At 42.1% G+C, this 25114-nt stretch overlaps 1 protein-coding gene across 1 annotated transcript in view; it reads right to left on the reverse strand.

Moving 5' to 3' along the window:
- The window catches only part of PKHD1 (PKHD1 ciliary IPT domain containing fibrocystin/polyductin), a 442956-nt gene that overhangs the window by 351777 nt on the left and 66065 nt on the right, over positions 1-25114 (reverse strand). The window contains exons 29-34 of the mRNA XM_080805609.1: positions 24792-24987; positions 24004-24071; positions 21011-22618; positions 18150-18293; positions 12672-12891; positions 5956-6106 (exon numbers count right to left, since the gene is read on the reverse strand). Coding sequence (XP_080661735.1) covers positions 5956-6106; positions 12672-12891; positions 18150-18293; positions 21011-22618; positions 24004-24071; positions 24792-24987 — 2387 coding nt within the window. The remainder of the gene's footprint in view (positions 1-5955; positions 6107-12671; positions 12892-18149; positions 18294-21010; positions 22619-24003; positions 24072-24791; positions 24988-25114) is intronic.

The raw sequence follows: 25114 nt of genomic DNA on the forward strand, positions 1-25114 counted from the left end.
GGCCCCTGACTCTGGTTAAGAATCCATTCTTAGCTATACTGAGTTTCACAGCCACATTTTCAACAACTTCTATTTTTTTTGCTATTTGGGGGCTACCGGTTCATTACTGTTTCCTGTACCTCATATCATCTCCATTCCTGGATTCCTTTTGCAATTTGCTAGAGTACGTCATTTTTCAGAGAGTGCACAAGGGTAATAAACATTCTGAATTTTGTATAGCGTGTATATCTTCACTTTGTTCTTACTCCAAATAGTATGTGACTTCATATAGGATTCTAGGTCTAAAATCATTTCCCAGATAACTTTAACAGCACTGTTTTCAGACTTCTTTTTCCACTGATATGGCAGATCAGATGTTCAGAGAAACTTCTTCCAGTTATCACAACTGAAATTGCTGGGTAAAACATCTGGATGAGTCAAGAGAATATAAAGGAATTCCTTGGAGGCAGAAATGGAAAGGATGTTGTGCTCCTGCCCCACCCGCCCTTCCCAAGAGTTTCAGAGCTGCATGGGTTTAACTGAGTTTAACAGTGGTGCTAACATCCACAGTAGACCAAACCTATCTCCTGCTCCCAAACAAATCATTCTTCTTTGTTTTATGAGCTACTCTTAAGACTTCACCTTGAGAGCCACAGATCCAACCACTTCCTGTACAAAGGTAAAGAGGGAGGAGAGAGGGGGAAAGAGGGCAGAGGAAGAAAAAGGGAGGGAGAGAGGGAGTAAAAGAGAGAAAGAGAAGAAATGTCACCCCAACAATTTCTTCAACCAATCCCTTCGTTAATTACCCTGCCTCAATGTCTGCCCTGACTCAAGCTTGGAATTTCTCCCAGAGCTCCATGGAAGACCATGGCTGTGTTCTACCAGTTCTCTCTCTGACCTTACTTTGCTTTGTGTTTACTCTGCTGTGGTTTCTCTCCCATCCAACCTAATTTGTCCTTCAGAAATCCCTCAGACCTACATGTTGTCTTATAGTACCTACTGTGTCTTCCAGCATTCTTTCAGATTCCTCATTCTAATATATTTTCTCGTTTCAATGGATCATGGGGATACACAGTAGGCATAACCAATGCCTTCTGAAGAAAAGAAAAATGTACCTGAGCTAAGGTAAAAATGAAAAGAAGACCATGGTGTATTCATTCATTTATAAATATATTCATCCATTCCATAATTGTTAATGAGATCTGCTGTGTGCTAGGCATACTTCTAAGCATTTGGAAACAGCAGTGGCAAAACAAACTTCCTCTGTACTCAAGGAGCTTATATAAAGAGTGCCATTAGATTTTTTTAAGAATACAAGTTTGAAGAACAATGTAAATAACACTAATATCTTTGTGTGCAAATGTATGTGTGTGTACCTGTGGTGTGTGTGTGTTTGTATATGTCTCCTTTCCGATGCAATCTTCAGAGAATAGGATTCGAGAAGCAACATGTGACTTGGCTTCTTTTAACTATCCTTATTTGCATTTCTATATGGTTCATTAGTACAATTGATTCAGTCTCTGTTCTAGCTACTTGGGATACACCAGTGAACAGAGCAGGCAAACATTTTTGTCTTCTTGGAGGTCATATTCTAGCAAGAAAAGCCAGACTCTAAATAATAAACATAATAAATTAGTAACTTATGTAGTATTTTGGCAGGTGATAAGGTCTATGGGAAAAAAGAACAGAGTAAGGGAAATTGCAAGCATGATCTACAGTGTGAGTATCCCTGGGTTACAGTTTTAAATGGGATCATAACGGTTGACCTCAATGGGGAAGTAACTCCTCGGCAAAAAGCTAAAAGTGAAAGATAGTACTTTTAAAAAAAAAAAAAAAAGGAGGAGGAAGAGTATTCAAGCAAAAGGAACAGTAAATGCAAAGGTTTCGGTGTGGAAGCAAGCCTGGCATGGTCCAGGAACGGCAAGGAGCCAATGGGCTTGGAACCGAGCAGACAAAGGTGACAAAAATCAGTGAAGAAAGCAGAGAGGAATTGGAGGAGGGGGTTGGTGCAGAGAATGGCCCATTAGGTAAAGGTCAGGACTTGGTTTTTAACTGAGAAGAATTCAGGAGCCACAGGAAAGTTTTTGAGAAGAGTGAAGTCATCTGACATATTTTGAAATGATCATTAGGGCCCCATTAATATAAACTGAAGGGAGGCAAGGTTGAAAGCCGGGGGCCCATTTGGACGAGACTTGTAATGCTCAGCAAAACATGATAGTGATGATGATAGCTAACTTGCTACAAAGGCACAGCCAACATAATTTCCTGATGTATTTGATAGAGAATTTGGAGGATCAAGGATAGCTCCCTGGCCTGAGCAACTGAAAAGACAGAGCTGCCACCAGCTCGGTCTGGGATGGTGGGGGATGGGGGGGTAGCAGGGACAAGCAGCAGCAATTAGGAGTTCAATTTAGAATCTGCTAGACTTGAGGTGCCACTTCCATATCCAAGTGAAGATATCAGTAGGCCCTAGGGTGCAGGAATCAAAAGTTTAGAAAAGCTCTGGGTTGGAGATTACAATTTGAGAGTCATAAGCTCATATATATACACACACACATATATATGTGTATGTGTATTTATATATACATTTCAAAAATTTGCAAAGATCATTTTGGAAAGTCATCATGTCATTTTCTACTTTCCCCATTTCATTTTCTATAACTTTGAACACTTTGACTAATACAAGTTAGCAAGTGTGAATTACTGTGCGTGTTGGTCCTCTCCATTCCCTCCATCACTTCCTTAGTTCAGTTATCTCTATCCCACCTCCCCTGGATTCTCCAAGGCATCCCACACCCAGCAACCAGATCAATGTGACTAAAGCACACCGGTGATCCTACGGAGCCTCCTCGAAGATGACCCGTCACCTGATGAATTCAAGGGCCAAACCCTTAACCTGCCACTCCATCCCAGCCTACCTTCCCAAACCGACAACTCATTCATCCCCTTCACACACATTATATTCTTTTCGCTATTCCCATGGGTTCTTGCCTCAGTAGCTTGTACATAGTGGTCCCTCCACCAGAAACACCTTCCCTCTGCAACACTGAACCCCTAAACCCTGCCCACTCTTGAAGGCAAGACACAAATGCCACCTACTTCAGCAGACCTAGACAGCTGCCCCATCAGGAAATAATCTTTTCCACCTCTGATCCCACACTTGATGGTAGGGGAAGAGCATAGCATGAGCAACATTTTCCAAAGTGAGAACAGCAGGACAGATACAAGCCTCAATTCTGAAAATAAAGTATTCCATGAACAAAAAAGTTTGGATAATACTCCACACAAAAGCCCTCTCTTGGAAAGTCACATAATGTCTCACATGTAGAATGCTCTCAAACATCCTTTAGTTAAAATATAAATTTTATATATATATATACACACACACACACAATATATATACATATATATATGTACATACACACACACACACACACACATATATATAAAAGTTTGTTTAGCCCAGCTTTCACAAATGTATTTGACTTTGAAACTCTTATATCACAAAATACTTATTAACAGTCTATGGAACGTGTGTTCTAAGGTTCTCACCTTGTACTTCGACCTGGAGACCTGAATTCTAGTCCTGGGTGACCATCTGTCAGCACTGGTTTTCCCCAGCTCCAGGTCTAGAGAAGACAACTGTGTATGCCAACACAAGTGACACGTCATCCCCCCACACCCGAGCAGGGAGACCAGACATCCCAACATCTGTAGGGCAACCAGACTGGAGCCTCCTAGATGCTGGCACTAGCCTAGTAGATTTTGATAGACATGGCTTCTGGTGTCCAAAGACTGAATGGCTTACTTCCCCCATAGTGACTGACAGCCACACAGGCGGCTAGGATGCCCAATTACTAGGTGTGTGACTGTTGTCACATCACCTCTCTTTAAGGACCTCAGTTAACACAGCTCTTGAATGAAGGGGCTTGTCTGGAGGGTGCACAACCTTCCCACCAGCTGTGATGAGTTGACTCTATGTGTCCTTCCTCAAACATTACCTACTTTCTCTATGGCCTCTCTTCCCATGTTACTCTTTTTAATGTCCTTCAGAGAACGGCAGAAAAACTTGAACATGGCTACAGCTCAGTAAATACACGCAGTACATATATTTAAAGAAGACTGAGGCATTTAAGCCTCTGGGGGAAAAATTCAAAATTATTCTTTGAGACAATGAGAAATTAAATGAAATCTAAGAGATAAAACGATCTGGTCAAAGCAGCACGAGCCACGATGAAAGCATGCCATATCATTTTCTAGCTCTACTACTCGCAAACTAGCGCTCCCAGTAATGACTAACAGTGGACGTTCACTCAGCGGGGGGAGCCTTTTCAGTGGCTCCTCTTAGGTGGGTACTAGTATTATCCCCGCTTGACAGATGAGAAAACAGAAGCACAGAGGCGTTAAGTAACTTGTCTGAAGTCCGCCAGGCAGCAAGTGATATGTTCGAGTCCCCACGGTCTGGCTCCAAAGCCCACCCTTCAGCACCCAGCACCGAGCAACCTAACCTGCCTCTCCCTCCCTCTCAGTGGCATCGCTCCCACGTGCGACCCAACAACTCACATCATCGCCCAGGCAGAAACTGAGGCCCAGGAAGACGGAGAGACTGTGTGGTGTCCCAGAGTCTCATTCCACAGTACAAACTGATACACAAACAGCTCCACAGACCTGTGGCCCCGTGATAAACATCGGAGACGTCGCTGAGAGCCAACTGCAGGAAAGGGGCACGGGAGCGACGTGGAGTCTAGGATCTGAGGACTGCAGTCCCGGAGATGATAAGATGAGCAATGAACTGAAAGGAAAAGGTCTCTTCTGGGGACGCAAGGAGGCCGGAAGTGACAGGCTGGTGCAGTCTTCCCGGAAGGGAAGGTGAAGGGGTGTGAGGAGCCCAGGGAGGTGAGGCAGGGAGGCCCTGGGGGCAAGGAGGGGGACGGGGTACCCATGGGAGGCAGACAGGGAAAAGCTAAGGAAGGACAGACAAGTTATGTTATTTGTAATTACATACATTTTTGACACTAGTCGGAAATTATTTAAAAAAAAAAAAAAGAAAAAGAAAAAAAATGCGTACAGACCCAGGAAGTATAGTTTGGATTGGGCAGTTTGGACTGAACGAAGCAGCATTCACTGGAGAATCCCGTGGAATGTGTGGCATGTGATCGGCGCTCCATAAATGTTTGTTCCAAATAAACAAGACAAAAGGAGGAAAACTGCGAATTGCTTTCATAATGAAAAAGGCACCTAAGGGAGTAGGTGCTTGATAAATATTTTTTTACCTGTGTATCACGAGAAGCCCAGAGAGTTGTAAAAGACTATCTGATATATTTCCAAAGAGCCCTCAGCCTCTGATTCCGATTCTCGAAAATTCCCTGGGGAGGCTGTGGATTCTCTCATGGGGGACTGTGAAGAGCACATTCTTTGGGGAGCCACTGGGAGGAGTGGTTTAGATGATGTCAAAATGGATGAATTAAGGTAAAGAGTCCAGAAGTGCTTTGCAGCTCTGATTTCCACATAATCCCCTCAAAAGCCGAAGCTTCCACTCGGCTCTCCGAAGAACCGATGAGCCGGGTGGACCAGCAGACATCGCCATCCCACCGACTGAGGACGGCTGAGTGATTTGGAAACCTTCCAGAAGGGCCTGGTTAAATTGAGGGCCATTTATTTCACGAAGAAACAAACCAGGGAAAGCCGCTTTCAAACATGCACGCGGAGAGCAGGACCAAACGCAGAAGAGATTATCTGCTCAGAATTTGCTTTAAAAGAGCCCGGGCAGCACTCATTTGTTTTTGAGAAAATATATGATTAACCATAGTTAACTATGAATTCAGATGTTGTGCATTAGACCGGCTTCTCAAACTTTGAGAGCATTTAATATTATATATCGCTGCCATTTGGACTAAATTGTTTTTTTAATGTACACAATATTACAAATTTAATTTGAGCTGTTTGAATCAGTCTGTAAAAAAGATTTGATTATACCTGAGTGTTCTGGCCCCAGCTCTTCCGTATCTCAGTAATCTTGGCGGTAATTGGCTGATTAGGCGTCTCACACTCCATCTTTGCCTCAGTTTCCATGGCAATGTTACAGGAGCTATTATAGATGAGAACTTCATCTCTTTCCACTTTAGGGCTGAAACGAGAGGGGAGGTTAAATGGGGTGTCATCAATCTTAATGAAATGCAATTATTTTTACTCTTATTAATCATTGCAAGCCATTAGCTTGTGGCAACTACAGGCCACCATTTGTCAAATTTTGCAAATTTCTGTAATTTTGTTTCCATTCTTTTATTGTTTATTTGTTTTCCTTTTATCTGCACACCCTGCAATGAAAATGCACATGGTAAATATCTTTCACTGAGCCCTCTCTTCCGCATCTATTAGGAACATTAGCAAAAGCTTCTCCAAAGCGCAACTTAACAAGCAATGCGCACACAATGCTTCCAGTTCCAAAAATGGAAGCAAATGTTGGGCAGAGGTGTTTTTTTTCTTTTTTTTTTTTCTTTCCTTTTTTCTTCTTTCCCCCTTCCCTCTTTCTATTCTTACTCACACTTAGTGTTGGGGGAGTGAATTGCCTGAATCCCCCCGGGGGCAGATGGAGAAATTGGAAAACCCACACAACTGGCTAACTGGTCCCTAATTCCAACTGTGAAAAAATGAGCTCATTTAGGCTTTCAATTCCCTCTCCCCAGCTGATGGCAATGAGGCTCTGTTGCTAGCAGTGGAACATTAACTTAGTAAATTAATTAAACTTACTTAACAGCCCAGACTAAGGAGATTCGATATATGTGCGTTACACTTGCAGCCACTTGCTTTAAAAGTCCTCTTGCTTTAAGGAGAGAAGCCAGACCGGATTTAAAATGAAAAACAGCAGTGTAGCGTACAGAAAGTCTAAAAATATGCCGTCTGGAGGAGGTGAGAGTGTGGCTGTTGCAGGCTATGGTCTCCAACAGGTGTGAGTGATATTTATTCAACAATAGTGCTGGCTTTAGGCATTGTCGCAACTAACTCAGAGATTATTAGTAACAAGAAAGCATGACGTCTCATACTTTTCAACAGTTTCATCCATGTGATCGTATTTGGGCCAGTAAAGTAGATAGAGGCATAAAAAATGTAACCCAAAGGGATCGGGAGGTTTGCATAAAGCCAAATGCAAAAGTAGGTCAGCTCTGAGATTAGAACCCAGTTGTCCTGTCTCCTGGAGCAGGGCTCTCAAGTTTTTGAAATGCTGTTTGAACATCAGCACAAAGAAGGCAGATCCCAGGGGAAGACCAGTAAGGGCCATGGAAAGGACAAAGGTCACTGCTTGAGAAACTAAAAATCATGTCGAACTAGAACATCTCTTCTCAAATCAATGTCAAAATGGTTTCTCCCTCAATTTGCTAGAAACACCAAGAAGGAGAACTACCACATCTACTTAGTCTTCTCTTCGTAGTAAAATATTCCCAGCATCGTATCCCCTAAGTCAGGTCTCCCATACCCACTGTGCTCCAGACCTGCTAGAGATTGTCCATACTTTAACATCACGCGGCTCAGAACTGAACACACATAGTTTGAGCTGGGTCCTGGGGCCGTGGTCTCCTCTTATCTGAGTCCTTCCCATGACATCAAACACTGTGCTTGCCTTTTGGCCCCGTGCCGAAAGTAAGATGGCGGTAAACTCAGAATCTCGGAGCCACAATGACTAAGGACTTCGCCATATTGTATTTGTTCCTCTTGATTTTCTGAGAAGCATTAGCATGCAGAGATTAGACTCAGAACAGACCAGCTAGATTTAGATCCCCAAGCAGATATTTGCTTTCTATAGGACATTAGAAGGACTCGGTTTCCACACTTATAAAACAGAGTTATAATCATCAGGTACCTATTTTACATAGGCATTGTGGGGTGGGGTGAAATGAAGCCTACAAAGTGATTTGCAAGGAATCTGGCACACAGTAGGTGCCGATAAAGGCAGAGTCTTGTTACAGTTTTTGTGGTAGTAGTGTTGGCGGTATTATTGTTGAAATGTAACTGCGGGAATTACATGTCATCTCACTGATATGGACCCATTGCTCAAATGCATTTTGAACCTGGGGCCTACCTAAACTACAATCAGTTTAGCTGAGCCACGATCCAGGGGGCAGACAGAGCCATGGGAAAATACAAAGTTCAGTCCTGAAGTGTCACTCGTACTCAGAGTTTCAGAAAAGAAAAGCAAAGTAGCTTAGCTTGTAAATTAAAATGTAATGGAATATTTAGATAAATATGGAAACACAATTGAATGGAATGCAAAGTCCACATGGATTTTTCAAATAAAACAACTGACTTCAAAGCCACTTGATGCTTGCGGCAGGCCACTTTGGGCTTTGCAGCTAGAACCTTCCTTTTGCTGTTAGGGGTGGGGGTGGGAGTTGTTAGAAGAGTTTGAGAGGCTCTCTCTGTATTTCCACCAGAAATCACTTATAATTGTATCAAGAAGGAAATAAAGTTGGTTTACTCCACCACCACGTTGTACCCAGATAAACTACTGATGGTCCTTGAGTTGCAATGGTCTGACTTATGATGTTTTGACTTTATGATAGTGTAAAAGCAACAAGCACTTAGTAAAAACCATATTTCCACTTTTGAATTTGGATCTTTTCCTGGACTAGGGATATATGGTATCATCCTCTCTCATGACTCTGGGTAGCTGTGGCTCCCAGGCAGCCACACCATCACGAAAATAAACAGCCAATACACTTATCGCCATTCTGTCCCCATACAACCATTCTGCTTTTCATGTTCAGGACGGTAGCCAAGAAAGCACATGAGATATTCAACACAGAAGTATAAAATAGGCTTCGTGTTAGATGATTTTGCCCACCTGCAGGCTCATGTAATGGTTCTGAGCACGTTTAAGGGAGGTGAAGCTAAGCTAGGATGTTTGGTACATGAAGTGTATTAAATGCATTTTCAACTTATGGTATTTTCCACCTATAATGGGTTTATCAGGTCATAACCCCATTGAAAGTCGAGGGAGCTTGGCACTTCTATTTCTGAAAGCCCACAAACCATATAATTAATAATTCATTGTAGAATTTTTGTCAGGGATAACACAAGCTTAGGTGTCTAAATTTCCAGAATTCCCTTTTTCCCTTCTTAGGCAAGTGAGGGAGTATGAGGCCATCTCCCCTACCTGTTGTGTGCCCCCTCTCACGTTCACTACCAGCAACTAACGATCCTCAATCCTACAAGCAAGTATTTTGTACTCAGTATATAAATGACTTGGGATATAGACTTGAACTCAAGGAAAGGAGTGACCAACTTCTCTACGACCTTTCCTGGTCTTGAATTTCTACCCTGCTGATGAGCCTTCTGCCCACTCTAGGCTCTTCATCAGCAAAGACTAGAGGAAAGTGGGTTAAGTCACCCAGCAATCCTCTCATTTTGCCGGTGGCAATGCACTGTCTACCCTAATCATGTTCTTCTTGCTCTGAAAGAGTTAAAACCACTTGTTAACTTAGACTTTTTTACAAGCTTTAGATCATATTTCTTTTTGTATTTTTCCCTGGTAATCTCACTAGAGGTTATTTTTCATTAAAAACCCATCATCAAAATTAGCAGAGACACCAAGATATCAAAAATAGACTAAATTTTATGAAATTTCAATGTTTCCTAATAGCTGCTATTCCATGTTTTCTTCCACAATAATCCCATATACTGAGTATAAGTATAAATGTAAATATATGTGTTTGTATAGACACATATAAATGTAGATAATATAGCTGTGCCTGAACACACATGCACATCAATATTTATTTTGAGGGAATGTGGTAAACATTTTTGGTTCAAATGGTGGCAAAGAGACTTCTAACACCTAAGTCCCCTAAGTCCTAATCTGTGGCTCTTCCAGTTGGTCTGTAAGCAAGCAGTCATGAGCACACTCTTTAGGACAGGCATCAAGAACACTTGGAGTGTTTATGTTTCCCTCACTTAGCCTGAAATTGCTTCTGGTGGTTCTGAAATCACATTGAACCACACACCTCAGCCCAGGCTCTCATCCCTGATGCTGAAGGCACATCACTGTGCCAAGTACACTGTCAGCCAGGGGACTGGGTTCCAGTCCTGACAATGCCAAGGCTGGACTGTGTGACTCTGGAAAGATACTTAGTGTGTCCTTCGAATAGAATCTAAACTCCTTACTAGGGCCTCCAAGACCTTAAATAACTCCTGGAGCTCCTGTGAAGAATCTTTCTTGCCTCCTCCTCTACTCCTGTCTTTCTGGTCGTTGACAGTTCATAAAATATGATGGGGCCTTTGCACTGCTGCCCCCACTGCCTGACCATCCACAGTGACAGCTGCTTCTCCTTAGCTCAGCAAAAGACTCCAGAGAAGTCTTCCCTGAGCACATTGTATACGGTAGTCCCCCATGATTTTCTATCCTGTTATAGCCCCTATCACATGTGATCTTGCTTATTGTATGGCTCCCTCCTCTACCCTTAAAGGAGGGATTTTGCCATCTTGTTCCTCATTGAGTTACAACTCCTCACACAGTACCTACAACACAGTGGACAGTTGATAAACTCTGGATAGATGGATGGGTAGACGGACTGATGGACGGATGGATGAATGAGTGGGTGGAAGGATGGATGGATAGATGGTTGAACTGGGCATGTTTTTGCCACAGATGCACACATCTGCCTTTGCCAAATGACATCAGATCCATAGAGGTAGTGGCTGGCAAGGGGATAGGATAAAGCATTTAATGAAAATGGGTTCCTTGCAAAGATAATGGCAAGTAGTTCTCCAGGTTCACAAGGATAATCTTAAGAGGAACCAATCAAGCCATTTGGCATATAATTTTTTAATGCCCCCGTATAATTACAGTGTGTTTTCTGGTTATTAAATTAGCACATGTTCACTGAAAAAAAAATACATAAAAACTCAACAAATAATTGTAAGTAACACTCCAGTCACCTACGGTAGGCACTAAACATTTAAGAATACATCCTTCTAGTCTTTTTTCTGATCACCTACTATATGTGTATAGAAACCTATGTACTATACAGGGATGTCTGGGTGGTTCAGTCGGTTAAGTGTCTGCCTTTGGCACAGGTCATGATCCCAGGGTCCTGGGATCAAGCACCACATCAAGCTCCCTGCTCAGCAGGCACCCTGCTTCTCCCTCTGCCTCCCACTCTTCTTGCTTGTGCGCTCGCTCGCTCACTCTCTCTGACAAATAAATAAATAAAATCTTTTTAAAAAGATTAAATTGATACACTATTTTGTGACATGTTCCTTTCACTTCCCAACATTTTGTAAGCATTTCCCTCTTCAGTTAAATATTCTTTGTCATGATCTTTAAAGGTTTCCTAGGATATTAGTATTTAGATTCATCTTTCATTATTAAACACTTCATTTCAAATTTTTTGTCATTATAACTAAAACTTCAAAAAATGTAGCTTTTCACAAATATTACATCTTTCTAACTGCCTTCTTAAAATCCTAAAAGTGAAATACTAGAACACAGGGAATGGGGAATTTTATGAGTGCATACTGCCAAATGATATCATTAAGAAGGGAAGGGCATCCTTTTTAACAACCCCTTCACAAGGTCTGAAGCTGTTCCCTCAGCGACTTCCTGAGTGAAGAAGAATATGGAAGAACTTCAAAGAAGAGCTGTGGGGATTTGGTGAAGTCTTCAAATTCAGCAGAGCTAGGATCTAACATGTGCTTCTTGGTATCCAGCATTCGTGAGTTCTGAAATCCAGTCCTGCCTGAGAGCAACCTCCAGGACACTATTCTCTGTATGATCTAAACAAGGTTCTTCATGCCTTCTAGAAAGCAACCGGCCAAGGAGGCCCCTCCTTTCCTCTGGCAAACCATAAACCTCTCTCCCATGAGGATGATGAATTGGTCCTAAAACACAGGCTGTCTTGGAAAAATACTGGTTATCTCTCGCATTCTGGGTAATGAGTCTTGTTTAGTTTTAATTTTGGATGGGAAGCTAGGCCTTCATTAAATAACCAGGTGTGATCACTCTGTCTCCATAAGAAAGAAGAGAGCAGGGCAACATTCAGCACTGAAAATACCACAGTCCATGGGGAAAGAACTGCTGGTAGAAATGAAGGCTGTCCTGAGTCATCTACAGGATCACACGTTTTCCTTAAATGTGTTTAGAAAAGGGGGTTTTACCTGAAAAGTGGCAGTATTATTTCGTTTGTTTGTTTATTAAGTTCAAAAAATCTTCGCAAGCTTATGGCTTCTAAATCCTAGATCTACAGTAATTCTGCCTGCACATCCCCCCCTTCTTTTGAATAAACATTGTGCAATCTGCTGGATTTCTCTATGACTTTTTTTTCATATTTGTGAATCTGTTTGGAAAGAAAAGAAAAAGGAAAAGAGAAAAGGGCCTTCTGTTTTTCATAATGTCTAATCTTTTTCCCCATTGGCATTCACCAGATGTTGCTTTGGACCAGAAGATAAATATTAAAATCTAAGCAAGAACAAAGCGAGCTGTTTACTGGGCAGATTTTTCAGATGTTCTCTCAAACACTTGAAAAGACAGGAGATGCTTTGATATGCAGGGTGGCTGGAATCCACAATGGAATGGTCCCTCTAACAAGAGTGGTAGGCCCTGGGGGCCATGTCCACCCAGCCTGCAGTTCCTGATGGTTCCATCTGTCCACTGACCATGGATTTGTGCAGAAGGTCAGGGAGGGAGGGGACAGGGTTACCTGAGGAAGAGGCCTGAGAACCATGGGAAGGCTGACTCTGTCCAATGATCTGGTGCAAAGAGGCACTGGGGACTTTCTTTACAAATGTAGAAGTAGGGCCATGACTGGGACAGTGTCTCTGTCCCCACAGCGACTGTCAAATCACACTGCACGTAGGTGCTGCTGGAGGCTTCGCAGCTCTCCTCGGCATGCTTCAGGCCACACAGGAAAGCCAAAGACACTGCAGGAAACACTCACCATTAGGTTAGGCAGTAACCACAGAAAGAACTAAAGGCCTCACACTGTTACATAAATGCACTTCATGTGTTGTCCCTTGACCACTAGGAAAATAAAGTTATCGGTTGACTTTTCTTAAACATGCATGATGTACACAAAACACACAGAAGAATATAAGTAACATTTTTGTAAAATATGAATCATCATCATAAGAAAAACTCATATGACTCTACAAGCCAACATAAGCTCTAAAACTACTGTGATGCTCTCGAATCTTTGTCTCTTCATCAAGCCCATCATCTTCCTCATCCTCAGAAACAAACCCTTGCACTATTTAAATCATTTTTTCACATGGGTTTATATTCCTAAATGAGAGAATGTTGAGTTTCACTTTGTTTTGAATTTTATGCAATAGAATACATGTCAATTTTTGGACCTGCTTTTTTCCACTCAGTATTACAGTTCCAAGATTTATCAAGGACCATATTATCACATAAAACTTGGGAATACATTTTCACTGCTGTTCAATACTGCATTGTGTAAAATTACTACAGTTTGTCTATTCTCTTACCAATGGACTTTGACTATTTCCCAGTTTTTGCTACTACAAACACATACTAAATTTCCTCTAGGGTATATGCCTTAAAGAAAATTACTTGTCCATAGGGTAGTTATCAGTTCAACTTTACAAGATAGTGCCATTTTGTTTTCAACGTGCTTGTGCCATTTTACTATAGTCTACCAACTATGGTCATGAGTTTCCATTACTCCACATAACTGTCAGCACTTGGGATTATCTGACTGTTAATTTTGACAAGTTCGGTACAAATACAATGGTATCCCTTTGCAACCTCAACTTGAATTTGCATTATTACTTCTTAGGTCAAACAGCTTCTTATATGTCAGAACTCATATTTCCTCATTGATGAAATTCCTCTTCCTGTCATTTGCCCTTTTTTACACAGGAATGTTTGTCTTTTTCTTATTGATTTGTGCTCTTTATATATTTTGGGTACTAATCCTAGAAGGTTATATGGTTACTCATACCTTCTCCAGGTTCTTCTCTTGATGGGATCTCTTAATTAACAGAAGTCCTTGATTTTTATGTAATTTTGACAATTAACATTTTATGAAGAAGAAAAGCAATTATTGAAACCATTTGACCTTGAGGTCACTTCTTTCTCAGTCAAGAGACACAATGTGAAAAGCATCAACAAGGCAGACTGGCAATTACCTTTAAGAGGAAGATAAACAAGTCTCTACATGAGATGGTTTAGGAACTGCTCTGTTTGAAAACCTTAATAAAGTAAAAGAGAAAAAGAAAGAAAAATCCCTCCAGCTTTCTACCTCTACAGGTAACCTGTCAATACAGGTTTGCAACAATACTACCAGGGACTGTGGGCTTGAACCCAGGCTGCTCTACCTACGTCCCAGCACTGCCTGCAGCAAGGGGCACATGAGACGAACACATGTGAGAAGGTTTACAGTTGTTCAGTCACATCCAAATAGTATTATGGTTGCTGGTACATTCCAAAGCACCTGACACATAGTAGGTTCTCTGTGAATTGAATGTATTCAGGATGAATTACAGCAATAAAGATGGCTGACCGAAGGACTCTTGGGTGGAGAGACAAAACGTAAGAATTTTCCAGTTAGCAAGCCCTAGGCCAGATATACGGTCAACACCTATTTAAAAAAAAATGAACTCATTATGGGTGATTAGGTGGATGCAGAGTGACAAGGTGGACCCTGAAAAGTACCCAGGGCTAGGGGTCAGAATTGAAGGTTCTGCCACGAAATCAAACGGTGTGACCTTAATCACTGTAGCTTTTCACGCCTCATGGAAAAATTAAAGTTCCCATGAAGAAGTCACTCCATGTAACTCAAGGTACAAATGCAAAAACCAGGAACATCAAAGATTTTGCTGATTTTTTAAAAAAATACGAAATATTTTCATTTCAGTGAACAAGATGTTTTTAGCAACCCATCATATGAAAGAGTAAAATTCTTCTTTCGTCAGAAGCACAAATGGGGAGGGAAGGTAAAAACAGATGACACCAAAAGAACTTCCTCAGAGTTCCCCCATTACCTACCACCCCTGTCGCATCGATGAGAGAAAACCCACGAGCAGCGCTGTGGCAGGGGGCCAAGCTAAACAGTAATTAGGGAAGGTGGAGTTCTAGTCCCTCGTGCACAGCCTGGAATGAGAAACACCACTGTCTTTAGTGTGCAAAGTCACACTAAGGAATAAATCTCAGAGTGTGGGTCAGAATTCAAAGTGACCTTAGTAAATTAGAGAAATTACAGAAATAAACCAAAAACCAAATGAAAACAGTAAGGCAGTAAACCACAGGAAAAAAAAAATAAGAAAACTTATGTAAATATCAGATGAGGAATGCCCAGCTGCACACAAGCATGTCAGGAAAAAGAAGAAGAAGAAGAGGAGGAGGAGGAGGAGGAGGAGAGGAAGAAGAAACATCCTTGGAATAATTGTAGGTAACAGTATGATTATAAAGACAGCAAGACAGTGACGCGGTTGTAAAAACAAAGACGGTGCCAGGCTCTATGCAGGCAGTCCTCTGAAGACCCCAAAAGGACCAGAACACAGGGGAGCTGCCTCGTTGGAGGCTTCAAATTAGGGGGGGAAAGGTAGGAATTCACAGAGGGCTCAGAAGAGAAATGTCAAAATGTATACTTGTTGGCAAGTTTCTGATTCATTCAGTCGCCCCAAAATTTGCATTTCTGACAAACTCCCAGGTGCTGCTGCTCCAGCAACAACATTAATATGATATTCTCGGGGTGCCTGGGTGGCTCCCTCCATTGAGTGGGCCACTCTTGGTTTTGGCTCGGGTCATGATCTCAGGTCCTGAGATGGAGCCCCACATCAGGGTCCGCGCTCAGCATGGAGTCTGCTTGAGGCTTTCTCTCCCTCTCCCTCTGCCTTTCCCTCTCTCCTTCCCTCTCTCTCTGTGTGTGTCTTTCTAAAATAAATAAACAAATCTTTTTTAAAAATAATGTGATTTTCTCAATAATAATGTAATTCTCAGTAATAATACCCTTGAGAACTATGGTGTTAGGAGGACTGAGATTAATTCGGCATTCTGAAGGGTTGATTAAGTTTGAAAAAAGGAATACAGGGGAGCAGTTAAGTAAAGGGTGGATTGCTCTGACAATAGCAACTGAGAAACACAGCAAATCTTTTGAAATGTAACATATTCTTAACTAAATTAGTTATATGTAATCCTATCTGAAAGTAGGGGAATTACTAGCAGTTTCTGACAATTAATGAGACACATCCTGTTTGATCCTTTGATGTCCATTATAGACCTACTTTCTAGAAAAAAAAAATACACAAACATACTCAAAATGTTTTATTCCAACTCAGGAAGTTGATAGAATCCATGAATACCATCCGAGGTCTTAAGTAAGAAACCAATAGAGTTAGCTTTCTCCAGTTCTTCTCCATTTTTAGACACTGTAATTAAAAGTCCTTAAAAAAGCCTTTTTGTTTTTTTAATGCAAGAGGAAAATAAGTCCAATTATCCATTTCCCAAGTAAATGAGCCACTCTTGCACAATCAGTGGGTGTTTGGTGACACCTAGTGGCAATCATCAGAGTTACCGCTTCCTGTTTCTGTTTTCCTTTTTTAAAAATCAAGGCATTTTGAGAAGCCCGTTTCTAAACTTAAATCAAATCTTTTAAAATAGAATAATTTCTATTCCTCTTCTTCTAGGAGTTGTCAAACTTCCAATATCACAATTTACCTTCCCCGAAAACCTCAATGATTTTTATTTTGTACTTCTAATTGAAATTGTGTCTTGACATAATACCAAGGAACGTTAAAAAGTAAATTAACTTAAGCCGTGTATGTGTGAAAGCCTTTTTAAAAGACTGTAGCAGTATTAGTGAAATATTGGAACCTAGAAATATGGATCCTTGGTTTGCTGTTTCCACAACTTCCCAATTCATTTATTCTTTCATCAAGCATTAATTTTGCATGTTCCCTGTGCCAGCCCTGGTCTACGCACAGGAGGGAGAGTGGAGAAGGAAAGAGGCAACGTCTTAAACTTAAATCTTCCACTGTATCTTAAGTTTCTTATTGTGGAATCTCCAGTGGAATAGATCTCTCTTCCATAAGAGAGATCTATAAGAGATCCATAAGATCTCTCTTCCATAAGGCTCTGCTTATATATAGGGTGGTAATAGGAAACTCCATTTCTAGTTTGTATTTTTTTTTTCTAGTTTGTATTTTAAACAAGGATCATTACTCTATCTCTCTTTCTCTCTCTCTCCCTTCCCTTCCTCCTCCTTCCCCTTCTTGGATAAGACAATCTAATGTAAACGGCCATCACCAGTTACACATTGTGGAATTTTTGTCCAAGCTCAGATAAAGTGATGCTTTGATCACTTTGTAAATCCTTCACCCACACTGAAGTTGCAGACACAAGTTGAGAATATCATCGAAAGCACTCTTCTGAAAGCATGTGCACAAAGTGTTTCTAAGTGCATAGGTACAAAATCTATGATTGCACAGACAAGTTCATCACCTGGCTAAGCTGGTCCTCTAGTGATAATGGCAATTGCTTCCCTGTGACTTTTTTTCTGAAGCTCAGAGGGTAATCACCCATTGTTAGAATGGGATTATCAAAGTTTTGTACCTTTCTCTCTAACAAAGACACAGCTTCCTACACCTCGATTTACACGATGCTGTGACGCTTCAAGCAATGAGCGATCATGGTGTTCTACTGAGTAAATACCTGGGCATTACAGAATGAGAGGGTGGTGTTCATGTTGGTTCTTTCGCCTCTAATAAGAATTCCAAAACTGGGCACACCAGGCAAATATGCAAGAGATATCCAGCTCGCTGCTCTGATCCCTACGTTAATACTTCCAATAAGCAGAAGTTTTCAGCAGTTCCACCTCAGAAAAAGGCCAAGAGACTGTCTTCCCCAAGATGTCTAAGGCTGTTGTTGAAACTAATATTCAGAACTCACAATTACTTTCTCCATCATCATACGACAACCATCAAGAACACGGGTGATAAATTTTCCATTGCCATGAATATGACAAAGGTGACTACGAACCCTTTTAATAGGCAGTCCCATCTAACATTTTAGATGGGGAACAGAGAAATCCTCTTCCCAAGAACACATAGAAAAATGGGGGTCAGTACAGCATTGATTACAAAAATGCAGTTAACTGGAGAATATCATTTTTAGATACACTCTTAAAAATATATATATATGTGGCATTTGTACAGACCATCCAGGGGCGGGACCAAGCAGCTGAAGGCTGACACTGTAGCATTAGCCAAGACCTGGCAGGGAGCGCCACACACAGCAGCTGAGATGTTCCCTGGAGAAAATCCTCCTCCGAACACATGCACAAGGCTTCCACCCAGGCAGCCTTCAAAACAAAATACAAGTTTGTGATTACAGATGCAAATCTCTCTTTCTTTACTTAACTCAAAATTCAGACCTATGCTTTCTTGCTGCCCCGTCATTCCTTTTAAGCCCTCTAGAATCCACACAATTGTCTCTAGGTTCTGATCTCCTTAGCATCTTCCCACTAAGCTCTGGCCTCCAGAGCATGGAGTCCTTGTTCTGTCAGATTCCCATCATATTCAACAATCTATGAAAAATGTAATGACTTTTGGGGTGCCTGGGTAGCTCAGTCCTTAAGTGGCTATCTTCAGCTCAGGTCATGATCCCAGGGTCCTGGGCTCGAGACCCACATTGGGCTCCCTGCTCAGCAGGAAGCCTGCTTCTCCCTCTCCCCCTCTCCCTGCTTGTGTTCCCTCTCTCGCTGTGTCTCTCTGTGTCAAATAAATAAATAAAATCTTTCCAGAAAAATGTAATGACTTTTATACAGATAAGTAATGCTTATTTATCATTCTTACTTTTTTTAATACCAAAGAGTATACATTGAAAGTAAAAGTCCCACTAAACCACCTAGCTCACTCCCAGAGGTAGCCGCATTTAGTTTCTTATGAATCCTTCCAGAATTTTTTGATCATCTCTATTTTTATACAAAGAAATTTTTCTCTAGGGCACCTGGGTGGCTCAGTCAGTTAAGTGTCTGACTCTTGATCTCAGCTCAGGTCTTGATCTCACAGTAATGAGTTCGAGCCCCATGTTGGACTCCATGCTGGGCATGGAGCCTACTTAAAAAAAAAAAAATCTTTCTATACATATTCTTCTACTACTTGATTTTTTCATTTAAGATAGAGCATATACAATTTCCCAACTATTTGTACATGTATACATACTACTTAGAATTCCATTATATGCCACAATTTATTTAGCAATTTTCCTATTGATTGATTCTTTCCTTATTTCTCCTCTCTTGCTATAATTAATGGTGTTGAGGAATTATACATTTATTTGCATAAAACTGCTGCAAACTGTTAGAAGTGGGATTTCTAGGTCAAATGAAAAATAAGGTTTTAGATTTGATGGATATGGCCAAACTTCTCTCCAAAATAATGTTGTACCAGTTTACACTGATACCGGCACTACAGGGCAGCACCTGGCTCTGATGGGTGAAAGTATGACCATTCTAAACAAACACCATGTTTTGCTTCAGTCTGAGAACCAAAAAAGGTCAATGTCACCTGGACTTTCAGATATGCGGCCACCTCCAGTCCACACTAGAGCGTCTACACTTCCAGTGTCTACTGTCCTCAGGTCAAGACTCGGTGGTTCCTACAGTCGCCTCACAAACCCAAGAAGAACATTTTGCTTAGGAGGCATTTCATAGCCCTGTTCTCTCATTTAAAAAAAACCATAGAATCATTGAAGGAAGAGACATGAGAGCATCCAGCCCAAATCCCTTTATCTGTAGAAAATGTACCCAGCTAAATTACTAACACACTTAGGACCAAAATCCCAATACCTATAGCATTCCACCCAGCCAAGGCCAGACAAATTTGTTCCAAGAATTGGCTTGGCTAAAACTATGGGAAGAGCCTAGACATCCATCAACAGATGAATGGATAAAGATATGTGATATAGATATACATACATACATACATACATATATACATACACACATACACTGTGGAATATTATGCAGCCATCAAAAATGATATCTTGCCATTGGCAACGACGAGGATGGAACTAGAGGGTATTGTGCTAAGTGAAATAAGTCAATCAGAGAAAGACAATTATTATATGATCTCTCTGATATGAGGAACTTGAGAAACAGGATGGAGGATCATAGGGGAAGGGAGGGGAAAATCAAACAGGAAGAAATCAGGGAGGGAGACAAACTATAAGAGACTCTTAATCTCAGGAAACAAGCTGAGGGTTGCTGGGGGGTGGGGGGGAGAAGGATGGGGTGTCTGGGTGATGGACATCGGGGAGGGTATGTGCTATGGTGAGTGCTGTGAATTGTGTAAGACTGATGAATCACAGACCTATACCCCTGAAGCAAATAATACATCATATATTAATTTAAAAAAAAATAATTGACTTGGCTAGCACTTCATCAGTGTAAGATTCAGCTCCCATAATTTCCTCTATACTTTCTGCATCACAGTCAAATTTGAGTTGTCTCAAGTGCAGTAGGGCACTACCTAAACAGAAACCAAAACCATCACTGGAAGAAAAGGCAGGGCAAATTTCAGTATATCCATCTAAAAGGAGAAAACAGTTCACCCAACGCAATCATATTATGCAATTGGCCTCTTATTGCTGGGGTATAGATTCATCTGTGAAATAATTCCAAAATGATAAAAGTTAATGATATTTAGTAAGTTTAAAGTAATTCAGGTTGGCATAGAGGTCTAAAAAGAGATGAAGGCACCCATGTACTACTTAGTTGATCAAATTATGAGCTCTTCGAGATGGAACTATTGAAGACCCAAATTAAATCAGGTTAAGGAATCAAATTAAAATAAAATCACACTTCTGGAATCTGCACAAATTCCTTGATTAAAAAAAAACAAAACCTCATACAGGGGCATGCCAAAGACAAGTTTTAGGAGGAAACAGGGACTGTAGGAGGTCAATCGGGCTTCTCTCTCCTTCCGTCTTTCAGAACACAACTGATTTCCTACCTTTTACAGTGGATTACATAAAAAGAGAGAGAGAGAGAGAGATCGTCTCATTTGCTTGACTTACCAAAGTTCTCAGTCACTGCCAAAATAGTGACTGTGGATGTGAAGACCAGGACAGATGAGGCCCACCCCCTCATGCGGTCATACCCTCTTACTGGGTACTCCCCAGCAGGAAGGAGTGGGACCACACACTGGAGAACAGTGTAGTTACCAGAGACACCTGCACAGGGTGACATCCCAATAAAAATGTCAACATTTTCAGCTCCTGAGACCTGGGCCACCACAAAAGTTAAGATGTCATCAGTCTGAGAAATAGAGAGTAACTGTGGGGTGAAGGCATTGCTGTATCCAATGACTCCCATCCGGTATGAAAGTCCATCTACCTCGATGACCAGGCCCCCAGAGCCATTTCCTGCAGGAGCAATGCACTGGATGAACTTGGAGCTGATGCTCACTGTCAGGCAGGCCTGCTGTCCAATGAAGACTAGTGTGCTGTTCTCTCCACGCAGAGCTGTGCCCTCCATGGACAAGAGGCTTCCACCATGGATGCTGAAATTCTTGGGGAAATAATGAGACACTTCAGGCAAAATGTGGAAGTGCCTGGAAACATTACCAAAACAAGCATATCCAATTCTTGTATGAAAAACGGATACGTAGTGGAGTCCTGGGGTCAAGTCACTTATCTGGCATGCCACATGGCTTGCATTAAAGAAAGTTACAACACAGGGAAGGTGATTATCCACAAATACCATTGGCTCATCTGTTGTGATGTCTAACTTCTGACCCCTAATCAGCACCATGGTCAGAGACCCACTGACGTTAGTGGTCAAGGAGTCCACGATGGGAGTTGTTTCTTCCTGTAAGAAAAGAGTGCAAAGGCCCTGACACTCACTGGGTAGCCCATTCACCAAGACTGTGATGTTCAGGGTGAAGGAAGCATTAGGCAAGGGGGCGTCCACTCGGTTAATCTGGCAGAGGACTCTCTGGTCCCCCAAGCTCAAAATCACACAAGTAAATGGACCCGAAAGGTGCACTTGAGCTGACCTCTTCCTAGAGTTGAGAGCCAGCCCCCTCACTGTGAGTACAGTCCCACCACAAGCAGACCCACGTGTCGGCAAGATGGCCATTATCCGGGGTGCCATCACAAATTGTTGGGGCACAGCAGACATGTTAGCAAACCCCATCTGCTTTTGACGTACTTGGAGAGGATAGGTGCCCGCCTCCAAACTGTGAAGAGGAAAGGAGCATCCAGACAGGCTCATGTTGCTCCATAAAGACTGCATCTCCAGATCACAGTTTAAGACCCCCAGAAGGATCACTGAGTTGGGGAGGTTATTTCCTTGCACGGAGAGCCTCAGGCTGTTATTGGTCATTTCTCCTTGCACGGCAGTGACCACTGGTGTCCTTGCTGCTTCATACATGAAAGTAAAGCCCTTCCCCACCAGGCTGGGTAAGGGTCCTCGGGCAAAGGACACATTGCCAGCCCAGACCTCCACGGGGGCTGGGACAGCAGGAACATCTGCTTCAGGCAGCAGAGCTGTGGGTGGGGTCTCACACCAGATGACAGTGTCTGTTGAGTTCATGACGTCACAGGTCCGATTACCCACAAGCACCCACACCAGATCGGGGTCCCTGCTGAAACCTACTCCCGAGATGGTGAGGATGGTTCCACCTAAAGCATGAACATCGAAAAGAACACTTACAAGCTGATATTCAGAACGAGGAACTCAAGGCACCTGTGCAAACCCCAGGGCAGTTTAAGTGGAAGGTGGGGTGTTGAAACCTCAGCGACTTCCACTCACCCCAGCAATGTTAAATTTGTGATCATTTTGGCAGGCGTTAGATGCGCTACAATTCACATAATAGTAAAACAATGTAAGTTGTTATATAGGGGAAGGATGCTTACAATACTTCAGACAAAATTTTCAAATATATTTCTAGATCCTAGAAGCCACTTCTATCAATTTAGACACTAACAAAAAATCTCATTTCTGGAAGTGTTCTTGTCACTGCTATGTTCCCTGGCATGTTAATCTGTAATAATATGTAGGGAGAGTATATGTGTAACATCTATATTAGTGGAAAATCAAATTCCTTAGTCTTCTTGTCATTTGCCATATGATGATCTCACATATTCCCCATTATTCTATACGTTATGATGTAGAGTGTTCTGTATATATTCAACATAGGCACTGATAAAAAAATGTAATTTCTTGAAGTATGACACTTATCTTCTATATTATTCTATGTGATAGCTGAATGGTCTGTGTATTATGTAGGCTTATGTCTGTGTGTGTGCACATGCATGTTTTGAGACATCTCAAGAGCTATCGAAATATCGAAACATTCTTGTGATCCTGCTGCTCTATACCTAGACTCTGTCTCTCTAGCTGAGGGACACTCAAGCCCCATCTTCAGGACAGGGGCTAGAGCAAGATACCTCATATCATGACCAAACCTGTGGTCTAGGTAAGCAGCTTTAAAAAGGATTTTACTATACTCCAAAAGGATAAAGCTCTATTGCACACATTACCACAATGGTGATCTACATGCAGATCTACAGCTTTCCATTTTTTTCTAAAAATGATCAGTTTTCCAGATTTTCCTGTCTTGTCTTTATGTCTCCCATATTGACATTTGTGTTTCTAACTCCTTGTGGGTCCTTCATCTGCACCCTCAGAGGAAAGGAAAGACACCAGACTCATTCTTTCTCTCCTTTCCCCTCCAGGATCTAAAGGGATAACCTGGCATGCTCTTCCCCTTGTTTTTCTAATATCCTCTAGAGATGTGCTATCCACTGGATGTGTCAGCCTCTTCTCCTCAGAAAAACAAAATTGGGCACATCTTCTTATCATAAAAACATTTCCTGAGCTCATGGGAGCTCATGGGAGCTCACCGGTTTCCACACTCTTCAAAGTACATCACTCAGTTCCCAGAGCACAGGGAAAGCTCCTCTCCCTGCCACCCCTTCTCTGGTCTCACTGGTTCAAATCCAGGAAGAAACCCTGAATATCCAGCGAGCTGGCCTGCCGAGTAAATGATACAAGAGACTCTCACCCAGAAGGGACCCGCAGCAAGGCTCAATGCTGAAAACTTCTGTGACATATTGGATATGAAGATCAACCCTGCAGAGAATGGGGAGATGGTCATAAAATAACTGAGTCAGAAAGAGAGAAAGGGAGGAGCAAGAGAGAGAGACCTAGGTATTGGCGAGAGAAGCGCAGATCCAGAGAGCAGCGATTGAGAGCTGGTGTGAATGGCATCACCTCACAGAGGAAAAAAAAAAGGACACTGTGGGGAGAAAATGTTCTGTGGGACATTTTCCTGGGCCAGCACCTTGTGGCGGCATCAACCCCATACAGCTTAGCTAACTTTCTGGAATGAGGAGAGGGAACATCTGGAGAAATACAAGGCAGAGGGACTTTGGGGCAAAGAGGATCTGAGCACAGCTTGGGCAATAATTTTAAGTCATTTATTCAAAGCCCTAGACACAATCTTATTAAAGGTCTTCTTTAGTCACAGACTCTACTTAAAGCACAGAATAGTCCCCCAACACATACAAATGCTCACCCCACCCCACCTTAACCAAAAGCCATGACATCCTAGTTCCAGAAAGTTCTCTCTTCCCCAACTAATAAGCCTAAACATTGCCCTTGGGTTGGTCTTGAGAGCAAATCATCCTGTAGGGTCTCTAAGATTTCTTCAGCCTGTAGGACTCTCTTGTGTTTATCTCCTGACTTCAAAAGTACAGGGGGGAGCAAAGACCTAACTCAAAGCCAGAATTCCTCAAATGAATCACTAAACCATGCAAGAGACCTCAAATGAATGGCAAGCCTCCACCTCACCATCGTGAGCGAATGCTGACCCCATTGATGGAGACCGAGATTCTGTGGAGGCCGGGGGGCAGCGGGGGCAGCACCACCTCCAGGCTGTGGGGCATCTGCACATGAGCTGGAGCCAGAGTGTCCTGAACGTGAACTTCCACATCCAAATCAGAGTAGTTCCCCAGAAGTGCCATTCTCATGGAAAGGGTCTCACCTCCTGTGTTGAAAAGAATCCGTTAGCCTCTGGCGTGGGTTTGCAGCTTCAACCACTTATGCAGTCTAAACCTATCTTTCGGGATGAACTACACGGCGAGCCCTGTGCATACCACCCTAACTGAGCATTT

This window comes from Martes martes, assembly GCF_963455335.1.
Source record: "Martes martes genome assembly, chromosome: 6".
NCBI classification, from domain to species: Eukaryota; Metazoa; Chordata; class Mammalia; order Carnivora; family Mustelidae; genus Martes; species Martes martes.